Here is a 24,318-nt window from a genome sequence, read left to right on the forward strand (position 1 = left end):
CCATCGGGTCACTTGCTGACGGCCACCTCCAGGCAGCACACGCTAGGCGGCAGAGGAAAAGGTCACACTTCTAACCGCTCAGCAGTCAATTAACCACAGGTTGTTTTGGGAATTTCAAATAAAAATGCGTGTGAAAATTGTATCACTCACTCTCTAGTGAACGAACAAATAAGCATTTAAAATTAGGGCAAACAAGCCAGATGTGTTGGTACATGACTTTAATCCCTGCATTTGGGAGGCAGCTGCAGAAGGATCTTTGTGAGCTCAAGAAATAAAAATGAATGAATGAATGAATAAAACAATAAAATTAGCATAAGCTAATAGGTCAGCGGCAGTATTTCAATCTGGATCTTTTATATCAGGTTATACAGAAGTCTGTTAACGTGTGTTCGAACCAGAACACAAGCAGTATCAGGTAGAAAGGAGCAGCTGCAATGGTTCCTCCGAGACCAAGCCTCCCGCGCAGGCTCCACGTGCTGCTCAGGGTGTGATGACTCCACAGAGCAGGTCAGGCAGCCTTGGCCTCCCTCAGCTGGAGCTCTCACACCAGGCCTGCTAGTTCAGACGCCAGCACAGGTGGCACCCAGGGCTACGACTTGCTGTCTTCTTCCTTGGTGAGCGCTTCCCACATGGGCTCCTTGATGTGTTCTGGCAACTGCTGTATCTGTGTCTAAAACCAAAACCAAACCAAACTGGAACACAGTGTGGACTTTGAAATGAACTCTGCCTACAACCCAGATCTACTGACCCGTCGCATCCTCCTGCTTCTCGTTAACCCACTGCCTTCGAGGGCTTTCACGGAGAGAAGGGAGCATAAAGCATGGTGGGTAACTGTCTGATCCCAGTGACCTCCGAGGGGGGCCGTCCTGTGGTCCCCAAGTCTAAACAACTATTAGGGAGACTTCCAAGGTGGCTCAGGGAGGACTTAGGTAGTGGTGGGGCGGGCCTAGCTCTGTTTCCCGTGTGCCACAGGCCCTCAGCCCCACAGCTGGGACAAGGCTATACAGCAAGACAACCCAGCCAGCCCTCTTGAGGCAGGACTTAAGCCATACCTTTGTTACTTCCATGGCAACCCCTTCGGGTAAGTTTCTCTGGATATATTCCAAGTAGACATTGGCTGTGCATCCGGTCAAGTGCTTTAACTAAAAGAGAAAAATGACAATGCCCTGACACAATGTCAGATCACAGGTCTTTGAGGTTCTTTGTCTCTCTGTCACTCCTACCATGTTCCCTCAGAGATGGAGCCTGTTCTGCGAGACCTTACACAGAATCTCATTTTAAATATACAGGAGTGCTGGAGGGAGTAGTAGTTATGAGCCCTGGCTGATCTTGAAGAGGACTCAGGTTCAGTTCCCAGCACCCACATAACACCTCACAACCATCTGTAACTCCAGCTCCAGGGGATCCATCTCTCTCTCTCTGAGCTCTGCTGGCGGTAGGCACACATGCAGGCAGGCAGGCAGTCCTACACAGAACATCAATAAGCCAGTGAGATGGCTTAGTGGGAAAAGGCCCTGCCCTCTAAGCCCGACAACCTGAGAACAACCCGACACTCCCATGGTCAAAGGAGAGAGCTGGCCACCACAAATGTCCTCTGACCTCCACACATGGCTTGTGGCATGTGCCCCATCCCCACAAATAAATAAATGTTTTTGTTTGTTGTTTTGTTTTCAAGACAGGGCTTCTCTGTGTAGCCCTGGCTGTCCTGGAACTCATAGATCAGGCGGGCCTCAAGCTCAGATATCTACCTGCCTTTCTTACTGGACAGTGTACGTGAGAACAAGAACCACCTTCCAGACCCGAGTGGAGCCATGCTACACGCTAGCAGAAAGCCCTGGGTGCTGCAGACGCACGGTGGGCCGCAGGGAGGGACCCACCTCGAAGCGCCTGTAGAGTGTCCTCATCTCATACTGAACCCTGTGCTTCTTGAAAATGTGCACCGACTTGAGAAGAGTGAGCCGCTCCATCTTCCTGGGCGGCTCATGTCTGAAACAAGGGACACAACACTTACGCTCGGTGGTGTCACACGTGAGTCACGCTATCAAAGCGCCACTCCACAGCTGTGCAGTCAGACTCGCTCCCTCACAGGACTCACTGCCACGCACTGACTTCCATTTGTCAAGCCTCCCCTGTAACAGCTACTTTCACAAACCTCAGGCCAAAAGAAATACTGCGGGCTGGAGAGATGGCCCAGAGGTTAAGAGCACTGCATGTTCTTCCAGAGGTCCTGAGTTCAACTCCCAGCAACCACATGGTGGCTCACAACCATCTATAATGAGGTCTGATGCCTTCTCCTGGGGTACATGCATGTACACAGATAAAAAACTGGACGCATAATAAATAAATAATTTAAAAAAAAAAAAAAAGAAATACTGCAGATAGCAAGAGGAACCCTGCCCACACCCAGCCAAGCAGTGCAAACCAAGAGCGGGCACACCTCCTAACTCCCTCCCTCATGCTCCAAGCATGCCAGCTATGAAGAGTGGCAATGGCGCTGGACATAATTGCAATGTCTGCTGTGCCAGGATAATTTATTTATTGTTTCGGGAAACAATTTAGTCTTCTGTTTTTGCAATGCCTCCAAGGAGCCCGTTCAACACCAGAAGGAGGAGGCACCAAAAGGCAGTTCTGATTCGCCCTGCAGTGGCTTCAAGGCCTAGAGTTCACCTTACTCAAAGCTCCCAGGGAGGTGGTGGCGCTCAGGTGGCTGCTCATAGTGGAGTGTCACAATGAACCATCAAGGCAAAGGGTCTGAACGGAGCAGTGCCACAGAGCCTCCCCTCATGCAGATCCCAGACAGAAGGCTTCCTGGGTTTACTTATGTCAGTGCAATCTCCAGAAATGGTTTCTTTCGTTTTCCTTGTTTATGCATCTAGTACTTAGCAATTCTAGCAGACACGAAGAGACACCACTGCTCAGGATAACACAGGACAAGCTTCAACTTATCCTATTTTACAAGCTCAGACCAGTCAGGTTCCCGGCTCACATGGTGACAGACAACAAGTCAGGTTAAGAAAGGTCATACTCACACATCAATAGAAATGCCAAGTTCTTTAGCAGCAAGCACGGCAAAATACTCATAACTGTCTAATACAGCCTTGTCATGGGCTTTCACTAAAATGGACAGGCGTTTATACAATGTGTCCGGTTCATCGGAAGTTGTTATCTGAAATAAATAAGAGTTTTGATTTTGGTGTTTGTCATACCTATAACCAGCAAATTTAATGTATTATTGGCTGAATGACTTCAGTTTACTAATAAATGTGAAAATGGCAAGCAATGTTTAAAACTACTAGCTTAACTATTTCCAGTATCACACACATCTGCAAAAATGACCTTCCAAACCTGTCAAAACCCACTGAGGATCAGACAACCTTCAATGTCACTACAAAATCACTGCGAATGTTCCAAATTACTTACTTCCGAGCCCCAGAATCTGCTGAGACAGGGTCAGGGTCTACTGACAAGCGAGCTAGTGAGAAGGCCTGCACTGAAGAGCTACCTACTGTGGCTGGGTGATGAGAGAACTGTATGACTTCCTGGCTCTCCCTGTACTCATGTTTAAGGCTGGGTAATGACACTTGTGCTAAAGCTCATGGCATTTTTGCAAGGAAAAGCTACGAAGACACAAATTAAAGTGCTTATAAATCGCTAAACACTGCTATACAACTGTTAAACATTGTAATTGTTATACAAAGCCCAGCTAGCTCTATTCATCCTTTTTATTAGATTTATTCATGTATGGTTGGCCTGTCTTCATACAGAAATTACTCATGTCTAATTAAAATGTTATGACACTGGCTGGACCTTCTACACTAATACCTAAAGACCTTAGAATAATGGGCTTGACATTTCTGGCTTCTTCTAGGAGGTGAATTATCTTCATTTCCTTCACCCATTAACTGGTAAATGCTATTACTAACCCAGTGAGTCAGGGTTAAAGACCTCACCCTGTAAAGAGAGCTATGTAACAAACAGGAAGGGAGACATCTGCTCAATTACTCAAGTAAGATGGCTGGGAAAACAGAATTAACTGACCTCTGACCTTTAATCACAATTGGGTATGTAGAGAGGGCCTATAGTCCTAAGATGTGTGGTTGGACTCCTATAGAGCTTATTCTATTTACTTATTGTAATTTTTGTGGTATTAGAGAGTGCCAGGCAAGAACTCTACTACTGAGCTAGCCTCAAGCTCCTCTATTGGCTTTTAAAGTTATTGTGAATTTGCAACAAATCTCAAAAGATTTCTGGAAATGTTTTGTTAAATCATTATCAATTTAGCTTGGAATGGTTAGACATCTAACATTACAAGGTCTGATTTCTTAGTGGCCAGGACAAACACACACACACACGCACGCACGCACGCACGCACGCACGCACGCACGCACGCACGCGCAGATTTTTTTTTGAAGGTGGAAATGGGAGGATTTGGAATTTTTAGAACTCTAGAAAAAAATTCTGATGTGCTGTGGTAATGCACTCCTTTAATCCTAGCACTCAGGAGACAGAGGCAGGTGGTTCTCTGAGTTTGAGGCCAGCCTGGTCTACAGTGAGTTCCAGGACAACCAGGGCTACACAGAGAAACCCTGCCTCGAAAAAACAACAAAAGCTGAAAAAAAGAAAAAATTCCCAAGTAAGAGTTTGGAGTGGTGACACACCTGTAACCTTCTCACTTAATACAAGGTAGGAGGATTAGGAGTTCAAGGTCATCCTTGGCTACAAGGCTAGCTCAAGGCTAGCCTGGGCTAGACAGCATCTTGTCTTAAACTCCATAAGGTCACACAGCTAGCTACTGGTGTATTCCTGCAGATCTGCATCAGTGTGAACCGAGCACTGCACACGCCCAGGCTCAGCATTCAAAAGAAAAGACTCCAAGGCCATGGAAAGATGATTTTTATGCAATCAGGGTCATCACTAATTAAGGAACTCAGGGTCATCGCTAATTAAGGAACTCTTGAATTATGTAAACTAAAAGAGCAGGACAGTGCTCATTACCAGTTACTTGGAATAAATAATATATTCCTTTAGGACTTACTTCGATAGCATGAAAAACAGCACAGGTGCTCTTCCCAGGGACATCAGACGGCCTGCAGTGTACACTTGCCCGTATTCTAGTATAAACACACGCAGGTGTTTGGGAAGTAGGTGGAATGAAATAGAATGGAAAAAGAAACGCAACTGCTAACGTAACTCCTGCTGCTGCTGCTTTTTGAGATGGGGTTGCATGTAGCCCAGGCAGCCCTTGCTATGTGATTGAGATATCTTACCTCGGGCCTACACTGCCACATCCTGCCTAACGGGGTACCTACCGTGGGTTTGATCAGATCCTTTGGAACATCGATGTGCAGGCTTGACGACGGAGCCCGCTTCACACTGGAGCTGCTGTGTGGGGAAGAGAGACCTCAGTCAGCATGGAGCCACATTTTCTAGCACAATTAAAGCACATCTAGTCGCATACTTACAGCAGGAGGCCACCAGCTTGGGCTGTACTGCTCTTAGAACCATTTACAGACAAACTCCCCAACTCCTAAAAAGAACGGAGGGGCAGGTGTCAGAGATGGAGTCAGCTCCCAGAGCACTGGTGGTTTCCACCAGAAGTCACAGGTGCCTGCGCTCAGCCAAGGTCTCCATTTCTCAGAGGAGGACCGTGGGCACGAAAACGACCAGACTAGACTTCATCAACGACAAAGTGCTTACTGTTCTTAGGACCTAGTAACGCTACTGCCAGGGCATGGGTGCCCTCTGCCCCCATGGGCACCACAATCACGTGGTACACAGAAAACCCACACAGGTACACACACAGACAAATGAACTAAAACTCCAACCTAACAAAAACCAACAACTTGGCTAGGCATGGTGCTGTGTGCCTTTCATGAGAGCAGCTGGGAGATGGAGCGCCGAGATCTATGAGTTCAAGGACACAGACCAAACAGAGCAAAAGTCCTTTAGAGCTACACGTCTGTATAATTGACTCTGTTAACAGCTGGCATACGCTTTGCTTGGCTAAAGCACCTTGCCTTTAAAGAAATACAGCACACATCATGCCCATACCCATCACTACTGCTGGGCAAGCAGCCCTAACTCAGCACTGCCCAACCCCTTTTAGTGAGCGCCCCCTGGTGGAACTGTTTTAGGAGGCAAACAGCACCAAACAGACTGTGTGGTTTCTTACCCACCAAGTAACCCTTTAAACCTGCCTGAGATTGAACCCTAGAAAGCAGTAAAATAAAATCTTTAAAAATACAACAAAGATGGAAATGACTGGGAAGTACAAGAAAAGCTTAATTAAACAACTAACGGTGCACTTAAAACAGCCTGCACTTGGCATAGTGGTGCATGACCGCCATTATTCCCACCCAGCACTTGGGAGGCAGGAGGAGGACTTGTGAGTTTGGGCTAGCCTGGTCTACACAACAAGCTCCAGGACAGCCAGGACTATGTAGAGAAACCCTGTCTCCAAACAAGCAAAGGAATGCCCAAGCCAGCCCATGCTTCCGGTCCCTTGGTCTTTCTTTACTCCTGCAGTGAGACGGCAGCTTTCACTTGCCTCACAAGCAGGGCACGCCTCATTCCTCACTATACTCACATAGTAGCCCTATGCTGGTGACCCAAACCCAAGGCTCGGGACGCTTCCCAGCCACAGTCTTCCTCTAAAACACTTGTCTGAGACGGGGTGCACTCAGCACAACCTAGCCTCCAACTGGACAGAGAATGGCCTTGAGCTCCCGGCGTGTCTGCCTCCACCTCCAAGTGAGGGCTGTGAGCACTGACCTAGCTCTAATCTCTGAGGGCTTGGGTGTCTCCCATCCCCAAACTAGTTTGGGGGCCAGAAAGCTCCAGGGGCCCTCCTGTGACTGCTGGCAGCAGGGGTCACAGGTGAGCACGAACTTCCTGCTCCTTAGGCTGAACCCCCATGCTCACGGCTCTGCAGCAAGTGCTCACAGCCACTGGACCTCTCATGACTCACTGAGACTTCCAGGAGCCCTGAAAGCAAAGCTCTGCACGGTAACACTAAGACTTTTCTACTTCCCTTCTCTCAGTGGTGCGCAGTGCTGTTTCCAAAGCTGCGTGAGTTTGTACTACGTACTAAATACGGAATGCAGAAACAGACCCGAGAATAGAGCTGCTGCTTCTAAAGGCCAGACACCAAAACATTACTCTTCGTTAGATTTGCCTTTGCTTTGGCACACAGTTTCTCTAAAGTGTTAACTACTAAGGCTGGAGTGATGGCTCAGTAATTCTTGCTGAGGACAATTCCACCGAGGGCTAAGAGCGGTTCCGCGGCAGAACCTTTGTCTGGTGCGGGCAAGGCCGTGGGTTCAATCTCTAGCATGAATTTTTTTTTCCTTTGAGACAAGCTCATGGAGCCAGACTGAATCTTAACTCTATGCGCAGCTGAGAATGATTCCGAGCGGGTGAGCGTCTGGTCTCTACCCCTCAAGCGCTGGTTGGTAAACAAGGTGCGAGCCACACTTCTGGTGATGGGGTGCCGTGCAACCAACTTTAGGCAGGCCAGTCAAGCCTCTGGCAACTGAGCTACATTCTCGGCACCTCCTCTTTTCATTCGATTCTTTTATTTATTTATTTGTGTGTGTTCGAAACAGGGTTTTCCTGTGTATGTATTATTATGTATGTATGTGTTTGAAACAGGGTTTCTCTGTGTAGCCCTGGCTGTCCCGGAACTCGCTCTGTAGACCAGGCTGGCCTCAAACTCACAAGAGACCCGCCTGCTCTGCCTCCCGCGTGCGGCGATGTTTACTTCTGGAGACAGGGTCTGGGCACGCAGGCCAGGCTGGTGGCACTCTTCCTCCTGCTCTCTAAGAGCCGGTTTCACAGCGAGCCGTCCCGTCCAGTCCTCAGCTGAACGGCCACTGACGGGGCGCACGGGGGTGGCGATGCCGAGAACCGCCTACTCCCAGGGTTTGTTTGAATGATCCACGGCGCCCGGCTGCCCTGGAGCTCAGAACCCGCCCCCCTCGGCCTCCCCGGGGCTGCGGACGCCGGGCAGGGCTCCCTTCTTCGAAGAACCCCGCGAGGGCGCCCCGGCCGCGCCGCCCGGCCCCCGAGAGCGGCGGGCGGAGCCTCTCAGTCAGCGCCCCGTCTCCCCGAGCCCCGCGGCCTCGAGGCTTCCGAACCCGCTGCTCCCGTCTCCGGGGAGGACTCGGAGCCCGCCGGGCAGCGGGGGGCAGCGAGAGCCGGCGGCTGCGCCTTCCGCCCGCGGGGCCCCGCGCGCACCCCTTTACCTGCCCCAGGCGCCGGCACACAGCCGCACACGCCGCGCGCGCCGCCATCTTGACGCCCTGACCCCACGATCGCTTCCGGGGTCACAACGTTGTCCTCCGACCATAGAGTTCGATAACGAGAGAAAGAGAGAGAGAGTGTCTCCTTGTGTTCCGGCACTGAAACAACCATAGAAACGTGGGTCTTCGATTTTTTTTTTAAATTTCAACTTTATTATTTATTTACTCGCTTATCTTTTTGAATGGGTGCGTTGCTTTTGTGGTTTGGATAAACTGGCTTCAGCCCCTACCTAGTTACCAAGTTTTATCTAAATGCTGTTTAATCCTAAAATCCTGTTTGTCTTGGGTGGTTCAGTTTGGTTACAGACAAACAAGAAAACACATGCTTGGAAAGATTTTTTTTTTTTTTTTGGTTTTTCGAGACAGGGTTTCTCTGTATTGTTTTGGAGGTTGTCCTGGAACTCGCTCTGTAGACTAGGCTGGTCTCGAACTCAACAGAGATCTGCCTGCCTCTGCCTCCCCAGTGCTGAGATTAAAGGCGTGCACCACCAATGCCTGGCTGCTTGGAAAGAAATTTACTGCTGCTACTGAGTCCAAATTCTAACATTTTGTCTTATTACAAAAGCTATTTTGTTCTTAAACTTTTCTCCACACCAATTGGAATGTTGGCTTGTTAATTCAAATTTCTAAGCCCCCCCGAAATGCCTTTATGTGCAATTCAACATACTGAAAAGCGCTACAGCTGGGAGCTCTGGGTGACTTGATCAAATTTCTTCCCTTCTCTGAACCCGTTTTCCCATTTGCCAAGTAGAGGTGAGAGGATAAATTATTCTTATAAGAAAGGATTAAGTAAGATACTGGTATAGTGTTCACTGCAATACCTGCCACATGATACATGCCGTCATTTGTCACATAGGTCTGTGTCCTGGGTCTTCAGTGGTTGCTGGGGATATGAGTGAAGATTAACTTAATGAGGAGACTACATAGAATCTCACTAAACCACCGTGCAAACGTAAAGTTGTGTCTCCCACAAGCAAGCATTGCTCGCCTCAGTTGGCAGACGAGATCTAGAATGACTTGGTCCAGAAGGCGAAAACTGGCGAAAGATCTGAGAGCATGAACCACTTGCCTGCTCCTCGGGCTGTCCTCTGTGGCGGTATGCCTAAGCCTCTCTATGGAAACAGAGTCCTCAGTCGTATTTGGCTGGATTTGGCAATGCCCTACCCGGGCAGGTAACCTGGAGGCAACCTTCTCAGAATTAAGCTCTCTAATTCAGGGTGGTCCCTCCCAGTCAACGGTCTGTTCTGACCGTACCCCGACCGTCATCTCCCTGCTACTTCTCTCCGTGAGGTACCCTCCAGGGTGGCTCTTCAGTCAGCCGCCTGCCCTTCCGGATGGTCTCAGGTAGGTGAGTGTGCCGCACCGATAATGATGGTGAGAGAACAGCTTGAAAATGGCTTTTACTTAGCTTACCTACTCTCATCCTCATGAAAATAATTGTATCTTGATTTCTAGGTGGGGAAACTGAGGCTCAGAGATGAGTTGACTTGGCCAAGTTCAAATGGTGAGTTACAACTGAACATGCAGTCATCTTCATAATCTTAGTTCAAGGCCTGCCCTGCCCTGTGCTGTGGGCTGGTTCTGTCTCTTTTGGAGGACTGAAGGCACCCACCCTTCCCTACACCCACAGCACAAGGAAAAAGCAGCAGTCTTCATTGACTTGGTGACATGATCTGCTAATTGGAACCAGAGAGGTGTGTTCTAAGGACCTTAGGCCTGGCTGTCCCCCACTCCTCAGAGGCCTTGGCCTCTCTCTTGATGGCCTCTCTCAGCAGAGATTCAGCTTGCTCAGGCCTCAGCATGTGGTCACTGCAGCTGCCTTTGGTTCATCAGATTTCTCCACATCTGTGCCCAGGTGTGGGGGTTTACTGAGATCCCCTCATTTTCCTCACGGAAGTCATAAGTCATAAAACTGTATTTCAGCGTAAGGCCTCAGGGGCAAGTGGGACCTTGTGCAGTTTACCGGGACAAGGTGGGAGTCACCCTGTCTAAATTAGGGTTTCTATTGCTGCGACCAAACACCATGACCAAAGCAAACATGAAGACAAAAGGGTTTATTTGGCTTACACTTCCATATCACAGTTCATCGTTAAAGGAAGCCAGGCCAGGGACCTGGAGCAGGCGCTGATGCAGAGGCCATGGAGGGTGCTCCTTACAGGCTAGCTCCTCATGGCTTGCACAGCCTGCTTTCTTACAGAACCCAGGACCACCAGCCCAAGGGTAGCCCCACCCACAGTGTGCTGGGTCCTCCCACATCAATCACTAATTAAGAAAATGCCCTATAGACTTGCCTACAGCCCAATCTTAGAGAGACATTTTCTTAATTGAGGTTCCCTCCTCTAAGATGACTTTAGCTTGGTCAAGTTGACACAAAACTATCCGTGACATGCTGTAAAGGAAAAAGCCAGGTTTTGCCATCAGTAGAGCTGGCATGATAGGGTCAGCTACTTTCACATTCTGTATGAAACACACACTTGTATTGCATGTTGCAAAAAGGAGTTTATTAACTTAGCAATACATACTGATAATGGTTTGCTTTTTCTGCGTTTACTCTTCCTCCAAGCCCACATGTCCCTGGAAGAGGTTTGATACTGACAGACACTAACTAGATTCATGGTATTTCCACAACATATTTTGTTTATTAATCGTGTGTGTGTGTGTGTGTGTGTGTGTGTGTGTGTGTGTGTGTGTGTGTGTAAGTCACAGGACAGAACACTTTTGGCAAGTGGTTCTCTCCTTCCACCATGTGGGTCCTGGGGAATTGAACTCAGGGCTCCAGGCTTGGCAGCAAGAACCTTTACCTGTTGAGTCATATCTTGGTGGTGTCTACATTCAGGGTTTGAAGCAGTGTTTGGGGCCAAAGATCCATGGAATGAAGGAGATAATAATGAGAGGCATAGACACCTCAAATCTCAGAGACCTGGCTGCCCGGAGGGGAGAGACTGACCTCTGAATGACAGACTGCCTTTGTCCCCCCAAAGAGATGAGACTTAGGTCAGTTTTTAGGCTGTTCGTCCAGTCTCTTCCACGTGACAGCTCCTTGAATGAAGTGCAGTTTGAAAGATGCAATACTTGTCTCTCTCTGCTCATGGATTCTTTAGGCCACAGGCAGCAGGTGGGTCTGGAAACTCCGGGTTTGTCCAGGGTCCTTAGAACATGCTGTGTGGGCACCGGCAGTGTTCTGAAGCTGGGCAGTCATTGCAGTTACGTTTCCTACAGCTGGAACTTTTAATCATCTGGCCCAGCTGAGAGGAGCAGATCTAGAGCGTTCCTGCAGGGGCACCTTGCTTTGGGCCCAGAAGAGAGGTGCAAGCAATTCTAGGTTAAGTCCTATTTTGACTGTAGCAGTTGTTCCGTTTTTAATGCAACCCCTCTTCAACAGATTCATTCTTTCCCTTTATGCATGCATGTATGTATGTATGCATGCACTGTGTGTGTGTGTCCCCTGAGTGTCATGTCTTGAAGGTCAGCGTGTAACTCTCAGAAGTTGATTCTGTGTGTGTGTGTGTGTCTTGTCCTGGAGGTCAGCATATAACTCAGAAGTTGGTTCTCTCTCTCTCTCTCTCTCTCTCTCTCTCTCTCTCTCTCTCTCTCTCTCTCTCTCTCTCTCTCTGTGCGTGTGTGTGTGTGTGTGTGTGTGTGTGTCTTAAGTGTCATGTCTTGGAAGTCGGTGTATAACTCGGAAGTTGGTTCTCTCTCTCTCTCTCTCTCTCTCTCTCTCTCTCTCTCTCTGTGTCTTGAGTGTCATGTCTTGGAGGTCAGTGTATAACTCGGAAGTTGGTTATATGTGTGTGTGTGTGTCTGTGTGTGTGTGTGTGTGTCTTGTCCTGGAGGTCAGCATATAACTCAGAAGTTGGTTCTCTGTGTGTGTGTGTCTTGAGTGTCATATCTTGGAGGTCAGCATGTAACTCAGAAGTTGGTTCTGTGTGCGTGCATGCGTGTGTGTGTGTGTGTGTGTGTGTGTGTGTGTGTGTGTGTGTGTGTGTGTGTGGAGCAGTTCCTGTTACAAAGTCTAAACTCCGTTCTTCCGGTGGCTCAGTGGACCAGCCGCGTCTGCTTTTGTTTGGTGTTCAGTTCTGAGTGCAGGGATGGCACAGTCTTAGCATCCATACATTACATACACAGTGTCTAGTACAGAGTGACTCACGAGGACTGACCGGCTGATGTAGACCCACCGAGAGAGTGCAGTAGTGAGATTGGAGCCCCGCCCCTAGAAGCCGATTCCACTCACAACCCTGGCTGCATGCGCACTGCAGCTAGATCAGCTGTTTTATTATACAGGACCATCTAAAAGAATGATTAAATTAAAGTTAAAAAAGCGCCTTAGAAGATCAAGGTGCTGATTGAGGGAAAACTGTGTAAAACACAGAATTCCAAATGTCTTCTCAAGCTTGCTGCTGACTACTGAAAAGTAAATGCATATCAGTTTGGAAATTCATATTAAAATGCAAATAAATCAGGCGGACACAGCTGTTGTTGAGGACTTACAGCAAGATTTCCTTTCTTGCTTGGTGTGTGGGAGGAGTGGATAGGAGGGGGTAGAGGATCTATCTCACTGTGTAGCCCTGGCTGGCCTGGAACTCAGTATATAGACCAGACTGGCCTCAGACTCTCAAGAGATCTGCCTGCCCCTGCTTCCCAAGTGCTGGGACCAAATACTTCTTGGGTGGCACAGTTCGGAGAATGCTCTGTCTTCAAGTGGCTCTTCTACTAGAGCCAAGGTAAGTCCTTGTTTCCCTAGGCAGGAACACTTACTGAGAATAGTATCTGTCCAGCAGATATAAACCCACTGTCTACAGAAGTCACTGGACAGGCGAGATACAGAGCCAGCATTGACCCTGCATCCAGTGTGGCCGAAAGAAGGAATGAGTGAGCAGTGAGACTCAAAAGGTAAGTTTATTTCAGGGCAACACTGTATCATATTCCACAAACAAATCTGATTGTGTATTTGGTTGTTTGGCTATTCTGCTACCGGATAAATGGTCATCTGTGGGGACAGTCAGGTTTCTGGAACTCTGTCAATAGTCTCCTGGTCCGATTCTGCAGATGCATTGTGATCATTACAAAAAGAAAAAAATCAAAACAAAAACAGCACAAGGTTTACCATCGGAGACAGGAGACAGTGCAGGACTGCCCCAACACAAGGTTACCATCCAGGACACTTGAGATCCCCAAAATCATTATTTTAATTTAAGGAATGCACCTTTTAAGGACAGGTCTGTAAAACATCTTTATTCATTTGCCACATATGATGTTTAAATAGAACTTTGCTTTCCAGCTTCAAACTTTATTTGTTAAACCCTGGAAAATAAGACTTTTGGTTTACCTTAACAAAAACTGACCTAGGAAGAAACATTTTTAGCAAAATGTTATTATAAAATTCATAGAAAATACTGTCCTCTTGGTTTTTTGTTTTTACCAAATTTTACATAAAATCCTTATTAAAAATACACACATTACAAAAGAAAAACCATGAGCAGACTACACACAGCACTTTGCTGTGGACTGAGGGAGCTGCATTCCGGAAACACACAGTTAAGCACATTGGAAACTATGACGTCAACTTAGCACAGTGCAAACCTGAATTACATCCTGATATGAAGGCATGCAAGTCACTGGCAGAGAACACGGTGGGTCGAAAGCAGAGGAGGAAGCAGTCACAGCCACGATTTAAAAATGTTTTCCTTTTTATTACATTAATTTGTTTCAAAAATACTTTTCTTTACAATAGAACTCCTAGAAAATATTTACAACCTTCCTCTAATAAAATATAACAGCAGTTAAATATATTTGAAAATAAGATGGGTTTTTCCATAAAATATATCTGTTAACTTTTTATATACAAGCTTTCTCAAAGGAGTCTAAATTCATTACTGAAAAACCATCGCGTCAACTAGGAGCCGTGTGGAGACATTAACCATAGGAAGGAAAGTTCTTTGGGGCTGCGGGGTTGTGGAGAAAGCTAAATCACAACAGCACATGCAGGCAGAATCATTTCCAGAAAAAGTGCAATATTTTAATAAGAAGTCAATTTTTTTAAGTTGAGCGTCAGGAAATACTAACTCATGTATGTGAACTGTCTTATTGAGGAGGAGCTCTTTGGTTGTTTCAAGTCAAAATATTCCTTTTGCTATACTGCATGAAAAAATCAAAATAACATTGTGCATTGGATATTGGTGGTGGCAGGGCAGTTTATTTCTAAGGTTTCAAACTGGGCAAATTCCCAAGCAGAAGAGCATGGACTTGCTAAGGTTCTCTGGACATTTGCTCTTTAGCATGGCTGCTTTTCTAGACGTACAGGCAGGCCTTGTGGTCTGCCCTGAGTGGCAGCTAGACAGGGCTGAAAGGAAGCTAGCTCATGCACGATGCCCAGGCAGGTTTTAACCCAACACTGCTGAAATCATACACAGGCTACAGTAACCCTTTGAAACGATAGCAAAGAAACACCCCGTCCCCCGCACCGAGAAAGGACTTCAATATAGTTCTAAAAACAAGGATGGAAAGGAAAAGAATCTTTGAAAATAGTCTTGTTTGTGGCTTTCCTGAGACTTAGAAGCCACTGCCTGAGTGGGGGCTGTGGTGGGCCATGGTGCCTGGTGCCCTGGCCCCTGAGTATGTGCCAAATGGCTTTGTAGAATCCAATGTGAAGGATGTCCAGCCCCACTAGGATGCTCTCTAATGCCAAGCTGATGAGGGGCCAGCATAATGACCCAGCTTGACAGCTACACTTACACAGAACTGGAGAGCTCGTCTACTCAAGGAGCATAAGACCTGAAGACACCTGGCCTGCAGGCCACAGGCATGAACACAGAAGGGGGCTGACAGACGCTCCTTTGTCCCAGGGGCAGGGTTCCAGTCTGGTGCACTGACAGTGGGAGGGGTCACTTCAACTGAGCCCAGAGACCTGGGCAATGACGTTTTTTGAAGGATTACGGGTTTATTGCCTTCAAGTACAAATGGCGCCCCCTGCTGTCAGGGGCAAAGCAAAGTCATGTAGCTTAGAGAAGTCCACAATTGCTTTGGTAAGTGACTTGTAGCGAATACATTCAGCATTTGAATGCAAGCATTAAATCTGAGCCCATTTTTGTTGGCTTTCAAAGCAGTTTCCAATGCATCTGCTATTTCTATGTGTTAGAAAACTCTGTCTCTCGCAGCTAATGTCTAGGCAAACCTCAGTCCAGCACACACGATGCAGAACGAATGGGGTGAAAAGTTTTCACAGTATGTTCAAGTGGTGCGAAGTAAGTTTAGAGCTGCACTGGCCATAAACCATGTTGAAAAAGAAAGGGAGAAAGAAATAGGCTCTTCTGACCCGAGAGAAAGGACACTCCCTTACAGGTCAGAGCAGAATAAAAATAATCCTTGACAGGAAAACATGGCCTAGAGTCCCAGCATGAATGGGCTAATCTGCTTTCTACACACACACACACACACACACACACACACACACACACACACACACACACACCACTCATGCACACACACACCACTCATGCACGCACACACACTCATGCACACACACACCACTCATGCACGCACACACATTCACACACACACACACCACTCATGCACACACACACCACTCATGCACGCACACACACACCACTCATGCACACACACACCACTCATGCACGCACACACACACCACTCATGCACACACACACCACTCATGCACGCACACACACACCACTCATGCACGCACACACATTCACACACACACACACCACTCATGCACGCACACACACACCACTCATGCACACACACACCACTCATGCACGCACACACACACCACTCATGCACGCACACACACACCACTCATGCACGCACACACATTCACACGTACACACTCGCAGCAAGTTTAGAGATAAAAGGCAACCAAGGTGGCTGGCATCTGAAAGCAAAGCAACAGGAATGTGGGGCTCATCCCCGCGGGAAACGGCCTCTCGAGAACACAGCCCAGATGAGACACCTCTTAAAGATAGTTGTGCCAATTTTTTATTCCCCCCAACCCCCAACAAAAACAATTTAAAAGAAGGTAAAAGAGAAAAGAACTGGATTTTTTCCCGTCCCTTAACCTGAAGAAAAGGACCACTTTTTAAACAGGTAGTTTAAAAGGGTTTCAAAGGAGCAGGAAGTCCAGGTTTTCCTGACCAACGAAGGTGGAGGCCGTGGCTTCTGTGTCTCTAGGTGATGAACGGGGCTTAGAGTTCTGTATCACCCTGAAGCAAAACCGAATCTTGGTCATCCAGGAGAAGGTCCGTGCCCACCACCTCGGCCTCATCCATGACCCCTAACTGCTGGGCCACATCGTCGTCCAGGATGTCCACATCCTTGACCGGCTTCATCAGACCCAGCTGGTCCAGGGGCAGCAGCTCAGGTGCCCCCACCGGCCCAGTAGTCCTGTCAATGGTGGCTGCCATCTCTGCTGCGAAAGCTGCCTTCTGAGCCTTCTGCCTCTGCTGCTCCTCTTGCTGCCGGTGAGTTTTCATGTGTGCGTTCCGGCTTTTGATCTTGAAGAAGACCCTGAAAAGGAGGAAGAGAGCATTGTGAAACCTCTGGGAGATCTCAGTCCTGCAGGGACTGGGGGATTGCAGGTTGCAGGTCTCTTCCTGCTGTGGCCAGTCATCTCTCTGAGCATTATGAGCAAGAGGGACGGGACAGGAAGACACTGGTGGTGAGTCCTGCTTCCTGCCTGTGCTGGTGGAGACGCAAAGGCTGTCCTGTGTATCCAGTCTAGTGGAGACGCAAAGGCTGTCCTGTCTATCCAGTCAGGCTGGTGCTTTTTCTCCTTTGGCCTCCTCTTGTTCCCATCACCAACAGCACCCTCTACCCTGCTGATGAGCTCTGACGGTCCTTCCGTAAAACAGGCCATCCCTTACCCCTGGCTTCTGGCCCTCTTCTCCCAGTCAAAGACCACACACCCTTGGTACACTTCTTTTCATCCACCTTTTCCAGTGAGACTCTTGTCCCTTCCACTTGGACCTCATTGAACCAGTAACCCTATGTGGCTAATTCCAGTGGCCTTTCTTTGGGTTTTATTGTGCTGGGCTGCCAAGCCCCATCTATCACTCCCTTTTGCTGTAGACCCCTCTTGGCCACCATAATTATCATAATTTCATACTGTTTTCTTTAGAATGAAAGTGGGGCTCAGCTAGGAGAGGCTGTGCCCTCCCAGGAAACATTGTCAATGTCTGGAGACAAACTTGACGGCTATATCAGGGTTGGGAGGATGCTGCTAAATGTCTTATTTTAAAGGCGAGCCCTTCTCCCCCAGGCAAGGAGTCATGTGATGTAAAATGTCAATGGTGCCCACAGCCCTGGGATAAAAGGACGCCCGATTCCCCAGACGAAGGGTCCAGCCTCTTTATTCTAGCCACCAGCACACAACCGTGTCTGCCTGTTGCTTTCGCTACTGCTTTTGGAATATGGTGGGAAAGTGAGGTGTTGAGACAGCATGGCCTGCACATTCTGTGTGATTTACCGTCCAGGCCATTTTCAGGAAAGTTACTCCAGACACGAGCTTGTGTTTATGGAGAAAGAGTAGCATAAATACAATTATGTGACTCTCCCAAGCTAACCAACCAATTGACCAACCAAGCAACTCAGCCCTAGACCACCATGTTGAAATGGCACATGATTTGAGCAGCAGGCAGAGGCTGTCTGTGAACTTGTTCAGTGTTATTCCTAACTGGAAAACCCAGGAAACAGTTCTAGTTTTTGCAAAGTCTCACTGGAACTTTTGATAGGAAAAGAGGCAGGTGAGAGGCTCAGCTGCAAAAGCAGCAGCAGAGAAAGCCCGGCCATCTTGAGTTCCAGCCCTGGCGTGCACACAGAGATGGAAGGCGAGACCTGACTCCATGGCACTGTCCCCGGCCTTCCACGTGCCCTGACATGTACGACAGGTGCACACACACTAACAACAAAGGCAAAGGCAAGAAAAATGCTCCCTGCACGCACATGTGAACACACAGTGAGCCTGCCTGATGTTCATACACACGCACATGTGTATACACAGTGAGCCTGCAGATGGGACCCTTCCTAAGTGCAAGGCTCATGTATTTTTTACCCACTTCTTACACACAGATGAAGGTACTTTCATACTTTTTTTTTTGGTTTTGGTTTTTTAAGACAGGGTTTCTCTGTGTAACAGCCCTGGCTATTCTGGAACTCAAGGTTGGCCTTGAACTCACAGAGATCCTCCTGCCTTTGTCTCCTGAGTGGTAGGCTTAAAGGTATGCACCACCACCACCCAGCCTTTAAAATATCACAATTGTTCTTTTTATTTTATTGTTATTTTTTACGTGAATGGGTGTTTGGCTGCATGTAATTTTGTGCAGTGCATGAGTGCAGCACCTGTGGATGCTAAAAGTCATCAGATCTCCAGGAACTGGAGGTACAGATGGTTGTTAGCTATCATCTGGGAGCAAACCCAGGTCCTCTGGAAGAGCAGCCAGTGTTCCCAGCCAGCTCAGCTCCCCAGCCCACCTGACACAGTCTATGAGGACGTGGAAGCAGAGGCCCCCACTGGCCTCACTTAGGGGATTAGAACATTTTCCTGACAGTTTTGGAGCCATCGGTAAGTGTCTCTTCAATCCTTATGTGTTTGAGACACAGAGACTATACAGAGAACCTCCTCAAGGCCCCTAATGGCCACCAAGGTCTGATGATACGGCAGATTCACCAGAAGGAAACCGAAGACACCTTTATTTTACCACTAGTTAGGCACTCTGAAAAGTAGCTAATCAAAACATAGCGAAGGCTGGGGCAGCGTGGGGAAGACGGGCACGGCATCTGGACATGGCGAGGTTTAAATATCAGCTGTGCTTTCCTGGCAGCGTGACTTGGGACAAGTCATTTTACCAGACTTTAAGTCTTGTCAAATAAACATGAAAACACTTGAACTGGAAGGAGTTTTCCTGTGAGGATTAAGTGAGTTCACACAGATGAAGTGTGTGATGAGGTAACTAGTTGTTACTATTCTCACCCGCTGTTCTCTTCCTCCATCAGCTGTTGTTCTAAGGTATATGTGAAGGGACAGGGATAAAAATAGACTTTGTCCCATTACTGGACTCTAATCTATTAGCTGTGCGGCATCATTATACAAAGGAGAGAACACCTTGTCTTGATGTGATGTTAGAGAATGTGGTAATTGATTAGTGATGTCTGCTGTGGGCAGACGCAGGGACAGAGAAGGTCTAGCTGCACATCCCATGGGTGGTATCGAGGGGAGTCGGGGTGTTTTTCTAGCTGAAGAAGCAGCCCCCTCAGGACAGTCATTCACTGCGACTCTGGGTTTGGTCCTTGGTTCCAGTGTACCTACTTGCCACATTCCTTGCAGGGGAAGATGGTGGTGGGGTCTGTTTCTCCACTGGTGGTGCTGTGAGATGGTGAACTCTTTACTGAGCAGTACCCGCTCTGAGTGCCACCTGGCTTCTGCTTCCCAGAGGGCACAGCACCTCGGGTCTTGGTCACTTGGTTGGTGCCGCCATGGATGCGGGCATGGCCATTCAGTGCCTGTCGGGAGCTGAACACCTGGGGAAGAAAGGGAGTCACATGACATCTACAGTCCTGAAAAGGAAATTAGGGTTGTTAGTTACTCAGTGGTAAAACATGTGATACACGAAACAGCACACGTTTCATACATGCAAACACTGGGCATGTGCCACAATAGCAAAGCTCAGATATCCCAACCACAAACTCTGTAGCAACACGTCCTCACTGGTCTAACCTGAGCCCAGACAGTGTGGCTCAGTACTAAGAACAAAGCTGTCATCCTCAAGTCAGGAGACCCAGCGTCTAGCTCTAACCTCTATCTCTGTTGGAACTAACAGAGGCTGTTGAACCAACTTGGTTTTCAAGTACACCTGTCATGTGCAAAATGAGAGGAGTTGGAGCCTCCCTCGGGAACCCACTGCTTTAATTCTTGTTGCTTTCTGTGATACAGGGGATGGAACATGGGCCCCATACTTGCTAAGTGAATGCTACACCTGCAACCCACGTGCACTGCAGAAGTCACGTTTAAGGTCCCCAAACAGGATTAAACAAGGGACCAGGTTATCTTGTAGCTTTGGAGACAGGGTGTCACTCTGCAGGCCTGGCTGACCTGAAACTTAGTATGCAGAGCAGACTGGTTCTAAACACGCACCAATCCTCCTGCCTCTGTCTCCTGAGTGCTAGAATTACAGGTGTGTATCACAGTGGCTGACCGGAAATATGCAGACCAATGACTTTGAGTTTAGTCTCAATCTACAGCTCAGGTGGCATTGGCCTCACTGTGTAGCTCAATTCCTTGTCCTCCTGCCTTCATCTCCCGAGTGCTGGGAGCGCAGATGTCCGCCACACGCCTGGCTAATTTTTCAAATACTGACACAGAACAGGGCTTCTTGGCCTCAGAATTATGCTGGACAGCTGGGGACTGTCCTGTGCACAGCAGGGTGTGCAGTGGCCTCATGGCCTCCACCCACCAGATGCGGGCCATACTTTCCCAGTCCAGAACCACTGAAGTATGGGGCTATAATCCACACCCCTAAATCCTGCAGCCCCCCTTCCCATATTTCTGGGTTTAGAGGCCCCTCATGTTGAGCTCATGGGCCCTTTTTATTGTATTACAGGTAAACAAATCTGTTCCTGAGTTACTGAGGTCATTGTTAGGCATGGGTCATCATACTGTCCTTGATGGGACTTAAGCAGGCATTAAGAGTTGTCTGTCTTGCTTAGCATGTCTGATCAGGCAAAGTAAAAGATGGTTTTCCTCCCTGCTTGGTAAAAACTCCCAAACCTAAACATTTACCCTAAAACCATGAACTGAAAAACACCCAATTTCTGAAAAAATTTACTAAGGAACATTGTCATTTAAGGTCACATCTTAATCAGCTCAGAACTGAAGCGATCTGGGTCAAACGGCAGTGATGGAGTGCAGAGGCCATTAGTGGCCCAACACGCTGGCCATTTCTCATATTCTCCACAACGTGAATGGAAGGTGTATACACTCCTGGTTTTTTTTTTAATTTTTTCATTTTTTAAAAATGTAAATAAGATGAATTTCAGTATTAGTACTTAAACATTTTATTTATTTATTTATTTTGAGACAGGGTCTCACTACTTAGTCCTGGCTGGCCTCAAACCAGAGAAGCCTGCTTCTGTCTCCGGAGTGCTGGGACTAAAGGCACGAGCCACTTGCCCAGCCAGGATATAAGTACTTTAAAGATTTCTTTAGATGGTAGACTTCATAAACAGCATTCAAACTTTGCACCAGATAAGCAAAGATGGGCGGAGGACAATGATGCATCCTGGGAAGGGAGGGACACCCATCTTGGGGTAGGACCTCTGGAAACTGGCTATACACGTGTGTCAGGCTTTAAGAAACCTGGTTTGGTGGGGACTGGCAGAATACAGAGTCCTTGCCAGATAGTCTCTAGGATATGTGGAGCCTTCTATGTGAGGGGTCCTTCTATGTGAGGGGTCCCCCGGACTCCCTTTTAGCCTGTTCACACCACTAATTTGCTTAGTGAATTTCTGTCCCCTCAGAGTGCAAAGACAAAGTTTAATTGCTTAGAAACAACTTTCTCAAATGTCATAACTTAAGTTAGACTTAGTGACACTATAGAATGTGAAAGCTAACCCTCCCTGATACAAAGCTGGAGGTGGCCCAGTCAGGTCACCGTGTTATAAAAGGGACACCCTGGAGGGCTCTCCAATGAATTTAAATGCATGCTGACAAGATAAATCAGGAAACAGTACAGCAGACAAGTGTCCCTTCTGGAGGCCAGCTCTCACCATGGAGCTGTCAATCACACACTTCCGGAAGGCAGGAGCCTTTCTGGTGTTTTTGCCTGGAGACTAGGTCTCACTATACACCCCAGGTTGGCCTCAGAGTCTCAGTTCCCCTGCCACAGCCTCCGGAGCGCTGGGATTACAAGTCTGTGCCAGCACACTTGGCTTTAGGGGCCGTCTCAACTCTACAGACGCAGCATCGTGCTTGACAGAGAACACGCATAGTCATGCTCCCTTGGCTAAGCTGATTAAGAAAGTGACAGCTATACAGTGTGACCTCTGCCAGATGTCCATTGCTCTTAGAACTAGGCACAGCTGTAAGACCTCACATCTCCCAGAGCCAGGGACAACACAGATACTTACAGCCCCGCAGTTGGGCATTTCACAGATGAAAGAGCCTGATGGTTGGCCAACAGCCTGCACGGGTGGCCCTTCAGTGGGAGCCAGGGCAGGGGCAGGTGGTGGCTCTGGTGACTTGGGCACTTCACTCTCCTCCTCTTTTATGGATTTCCTATCTTCCTCCAGGTCCTCCTCTTCCTCCTCTGCCTCTTCCTCCTCTTCACTCGTCTGGTGTTAATAGAAGCAAGAAGGGGAGATTCCCCAAAAGATATTTTTAGTGGTGGATAGAAATCCCACGCCTGGCGGTCATGGGACACTGGGGCTGTGTCACTCTTTTCCTGTGCTAGGTGACAGAGGCTGTGGGGCTGGTCTCTGGATTCTCGGGAACTTTCGGTCAAGAACTCTCCTACTGCACTTTGGGTGCCCATGACCCCTTCTAGAAAGTCATGCTAAAGCAGACGGGAAGGACGTGCCTAGGGGTGGGAGACAGCACAAAGGGTAAGTGCTTGCTACACAAGCGTGAGGACCTGAGTGCCCATCCCCACATAAAAGCCAGGCGTGTGTGGGTGCCTGGAACACCAGGGCTGCAAGCCGGAAACAATAGGATCCCTGTAGGTTGCTGGCCAGCCAATCTAGCCAAGAAGTTAAGTCCCGGTCTCATGGAGAGACCCTGTCTCAAAAATATGGTGGGGGGCCTGGAGCAATGGACCACTTGCTGCTCTTTCAGAGGACCTAAGTTCAGTTCCCAGCACCCATGCCTAACAGGCCAGTCTCAGTAACTCCAGCTCCAGGAGATCTGATGCCCTCTTCTGGCTTTCCTGGGCACTGCACACACGTGGTACACATTTATAAAGCTACGTGTACATATACACAGAAATAAGGGCTGGAGAGATGGCTCAGCAGTCAAGAGAGAATACTGGTCTTGTAGGTGAGCAGAGTTCAGCTCTCAGCACCCTCACTAGGTGGCTCTGAACCACTTGTAACTCTAGTTGGAGGGTATATGATGTCCTCATGAGGCACCTGTGTGAATGTGGGGCACATATATAATACACATTCAGGCCCACAACACAAACACGTAAAATAATAAAATGAATCTCTAAAAAAACTTTAGTGGAGGTGGGGCTAGAGCGAGGGCTCAGCAGTTAAGAGCACTGGCTGCTCCTGCAGAGGACACAGGTTCGGTTCCCAGCACCCACGTGGTTCAAGGGGACCATGTGGGTGCTTTACTCTTCTGAACTCCATGGGCATGAGCCACCATACGCTGGTAAAACACTCACAAACACACGTAAGGCATCGAGGTAGCAAGTCACTGAGCAGTATGGTGTGGGTGGGTTCAGAGGTTAATTTGATTTTAAAATAGATGTATTTTGATTTGCCCGTCTGTGTTTAATCTGCATGAGTTTATGTGCACCATGTGTGCACCAGTGCCCAAGACGGCCAGAGAGCATGCAGTTCCTGGAGATGGAGTTGCAGATAGTTATGAGCTGCCTAATGTGCGTGCTGGGTACCAGACCGGGGTCTTGGGTAAGAGCAGTGAGTGAGATGAACCATCTCTCCAATTTTTCTATTTCTCCCTTTTTAGACAGGGTCTCCTGTAGCTCACCCTGCTATACAGCCAAGGCTGCCCTTGACCCCTGATTCTCCTACTTCTATCTTCCAAGTGCAAGAATTATAAGCATAGCCTATTACTACTAGCCCTTCCCTCCCTCTCTCCCTTCCCCATGATGGATTACAGACATGCATCACCATGCCTGGCTAAACACAAGATTTTAAGGAACTTGCCTCTGCTCTATCGTCCGGGGTAGAATGAGGGTGGCCAGCTCCTGCATGCCCAGAAGTGGCTGAGGACCAGGACACAGGAATTCTCTGATATAGCTAGATTTTTACCATTCACGAGAAGCTGCAT

At 48.2% G+C, this 24,318-nt stretch overlaps 2 protein-coding genes and 1 long non-coding RNA gene across 22 annotated transcripts in view; 1 reads left to right on the plus strand and 2 right to left on the minus strand.

The window, feature by feature from the left end:
• Positions 1-203: 203 nt before the first annotated feature.
• Mrps10 (mitochondrial ribosomal protein S10) lies at positions 204-8,336 on the minus strand. Of its 2 annotated transcripts, none has more exons than XM_005072377.4 (7): positions 8,244-8,336; positions 5,463-5,527; positions 5,310-5,379; positions 3,030-3,166; positions 1,878-1,986; positions 1,053-1,142; positions 204-670 (listed from the first exon to the last, which is right to left on the minus strand). In XM_005072377.4, the coding sequence occupies exons 1-7, from the start codon at positions 8,289-8,291 to the stop codon at positions 590-592; spliced, it is 600 nt and encodes a 199-aa protein (XP_005072434.1). In that variant the 5' UTR covers positions 8,292-8,336; the 3' UTR covers positions 204-589. The 2 variants fall into 2 exon arrangements, with proteins under 2 accessions (XP_005072434.1, XP_005072433.1); XM_005072376.4 differs by having other exon boundaries at positions 5,310-5,382.
• LOC110341300 overlaps positions 8,227-24,318 on the plus strand; it is a 39,590-nt gene continuing 23,498 nt past the window's right edge. The window contains exons 1-4 of the long non-coding RNA XR_002383187.2: positions 8,227-8,418; positions 9,157-9,644; positions 9,756-9,804; positions 13,079-13,190. This is a non-coding gene — a long non-coding RNA (uncharacterized LOC110341300). The remainder of the gene's footprint in view (positions 8,419-9,156; positions 9,645-9,755; positions 9,805-13,078; positions 13,191-24,318) is intronic.
• The window catches only part of Trerf1 (transcriptional regulating factor 1), a 223,987-nt gene continuing 215,941 nt past the window's right edge, over positions 16,273-24,318 (minus strand). For 14 of the 19 annotated variants that reach the window (XM_040729488.1, XM_013115116.3, XM_040729487.1 and 11 more), the window contains 3 exons: positions 22,437-22,640; positions 19,621-19,868; positions 16,273-16,823 (listed from right to left, as the gene is read on the minus strand). In XM_040729488.1, the coding sequence (XP_040585422.1) occupies positions 16,502-16,823; positions 19,621-19,868; positions 22,437-22,640 (774 nt within the window). In that variant the 3' untranslated portion in view covers positions 16,273-16,501. The remainder of the gene's footprint in view (positions 16,824-19,620; positions 19,869-22,436; positions 22,641-24,318) is intronic. The other 5 variants (XM_013115125.3, XM_005072375.4, XM_005072372.4 and 2 more) reach the window with 1 other exon arrangement.

Source organism: Mesocricetus auratus, unplaced genomic scaffold (assembly GCF_017639785.1).
Source record: "Mesocricetus auratus isolate SY011 unplaced genomic scaffold, BCM_Maur_2.0 Super-Scaffold_100021, whole genome shotgun sequence".
Lineage (NCBI taxonomy): Eukaryota > Metazoa > Chordata > Mammalia > Rodentia > Cricetidae > Mesocricetus > Mesocricetus auratus.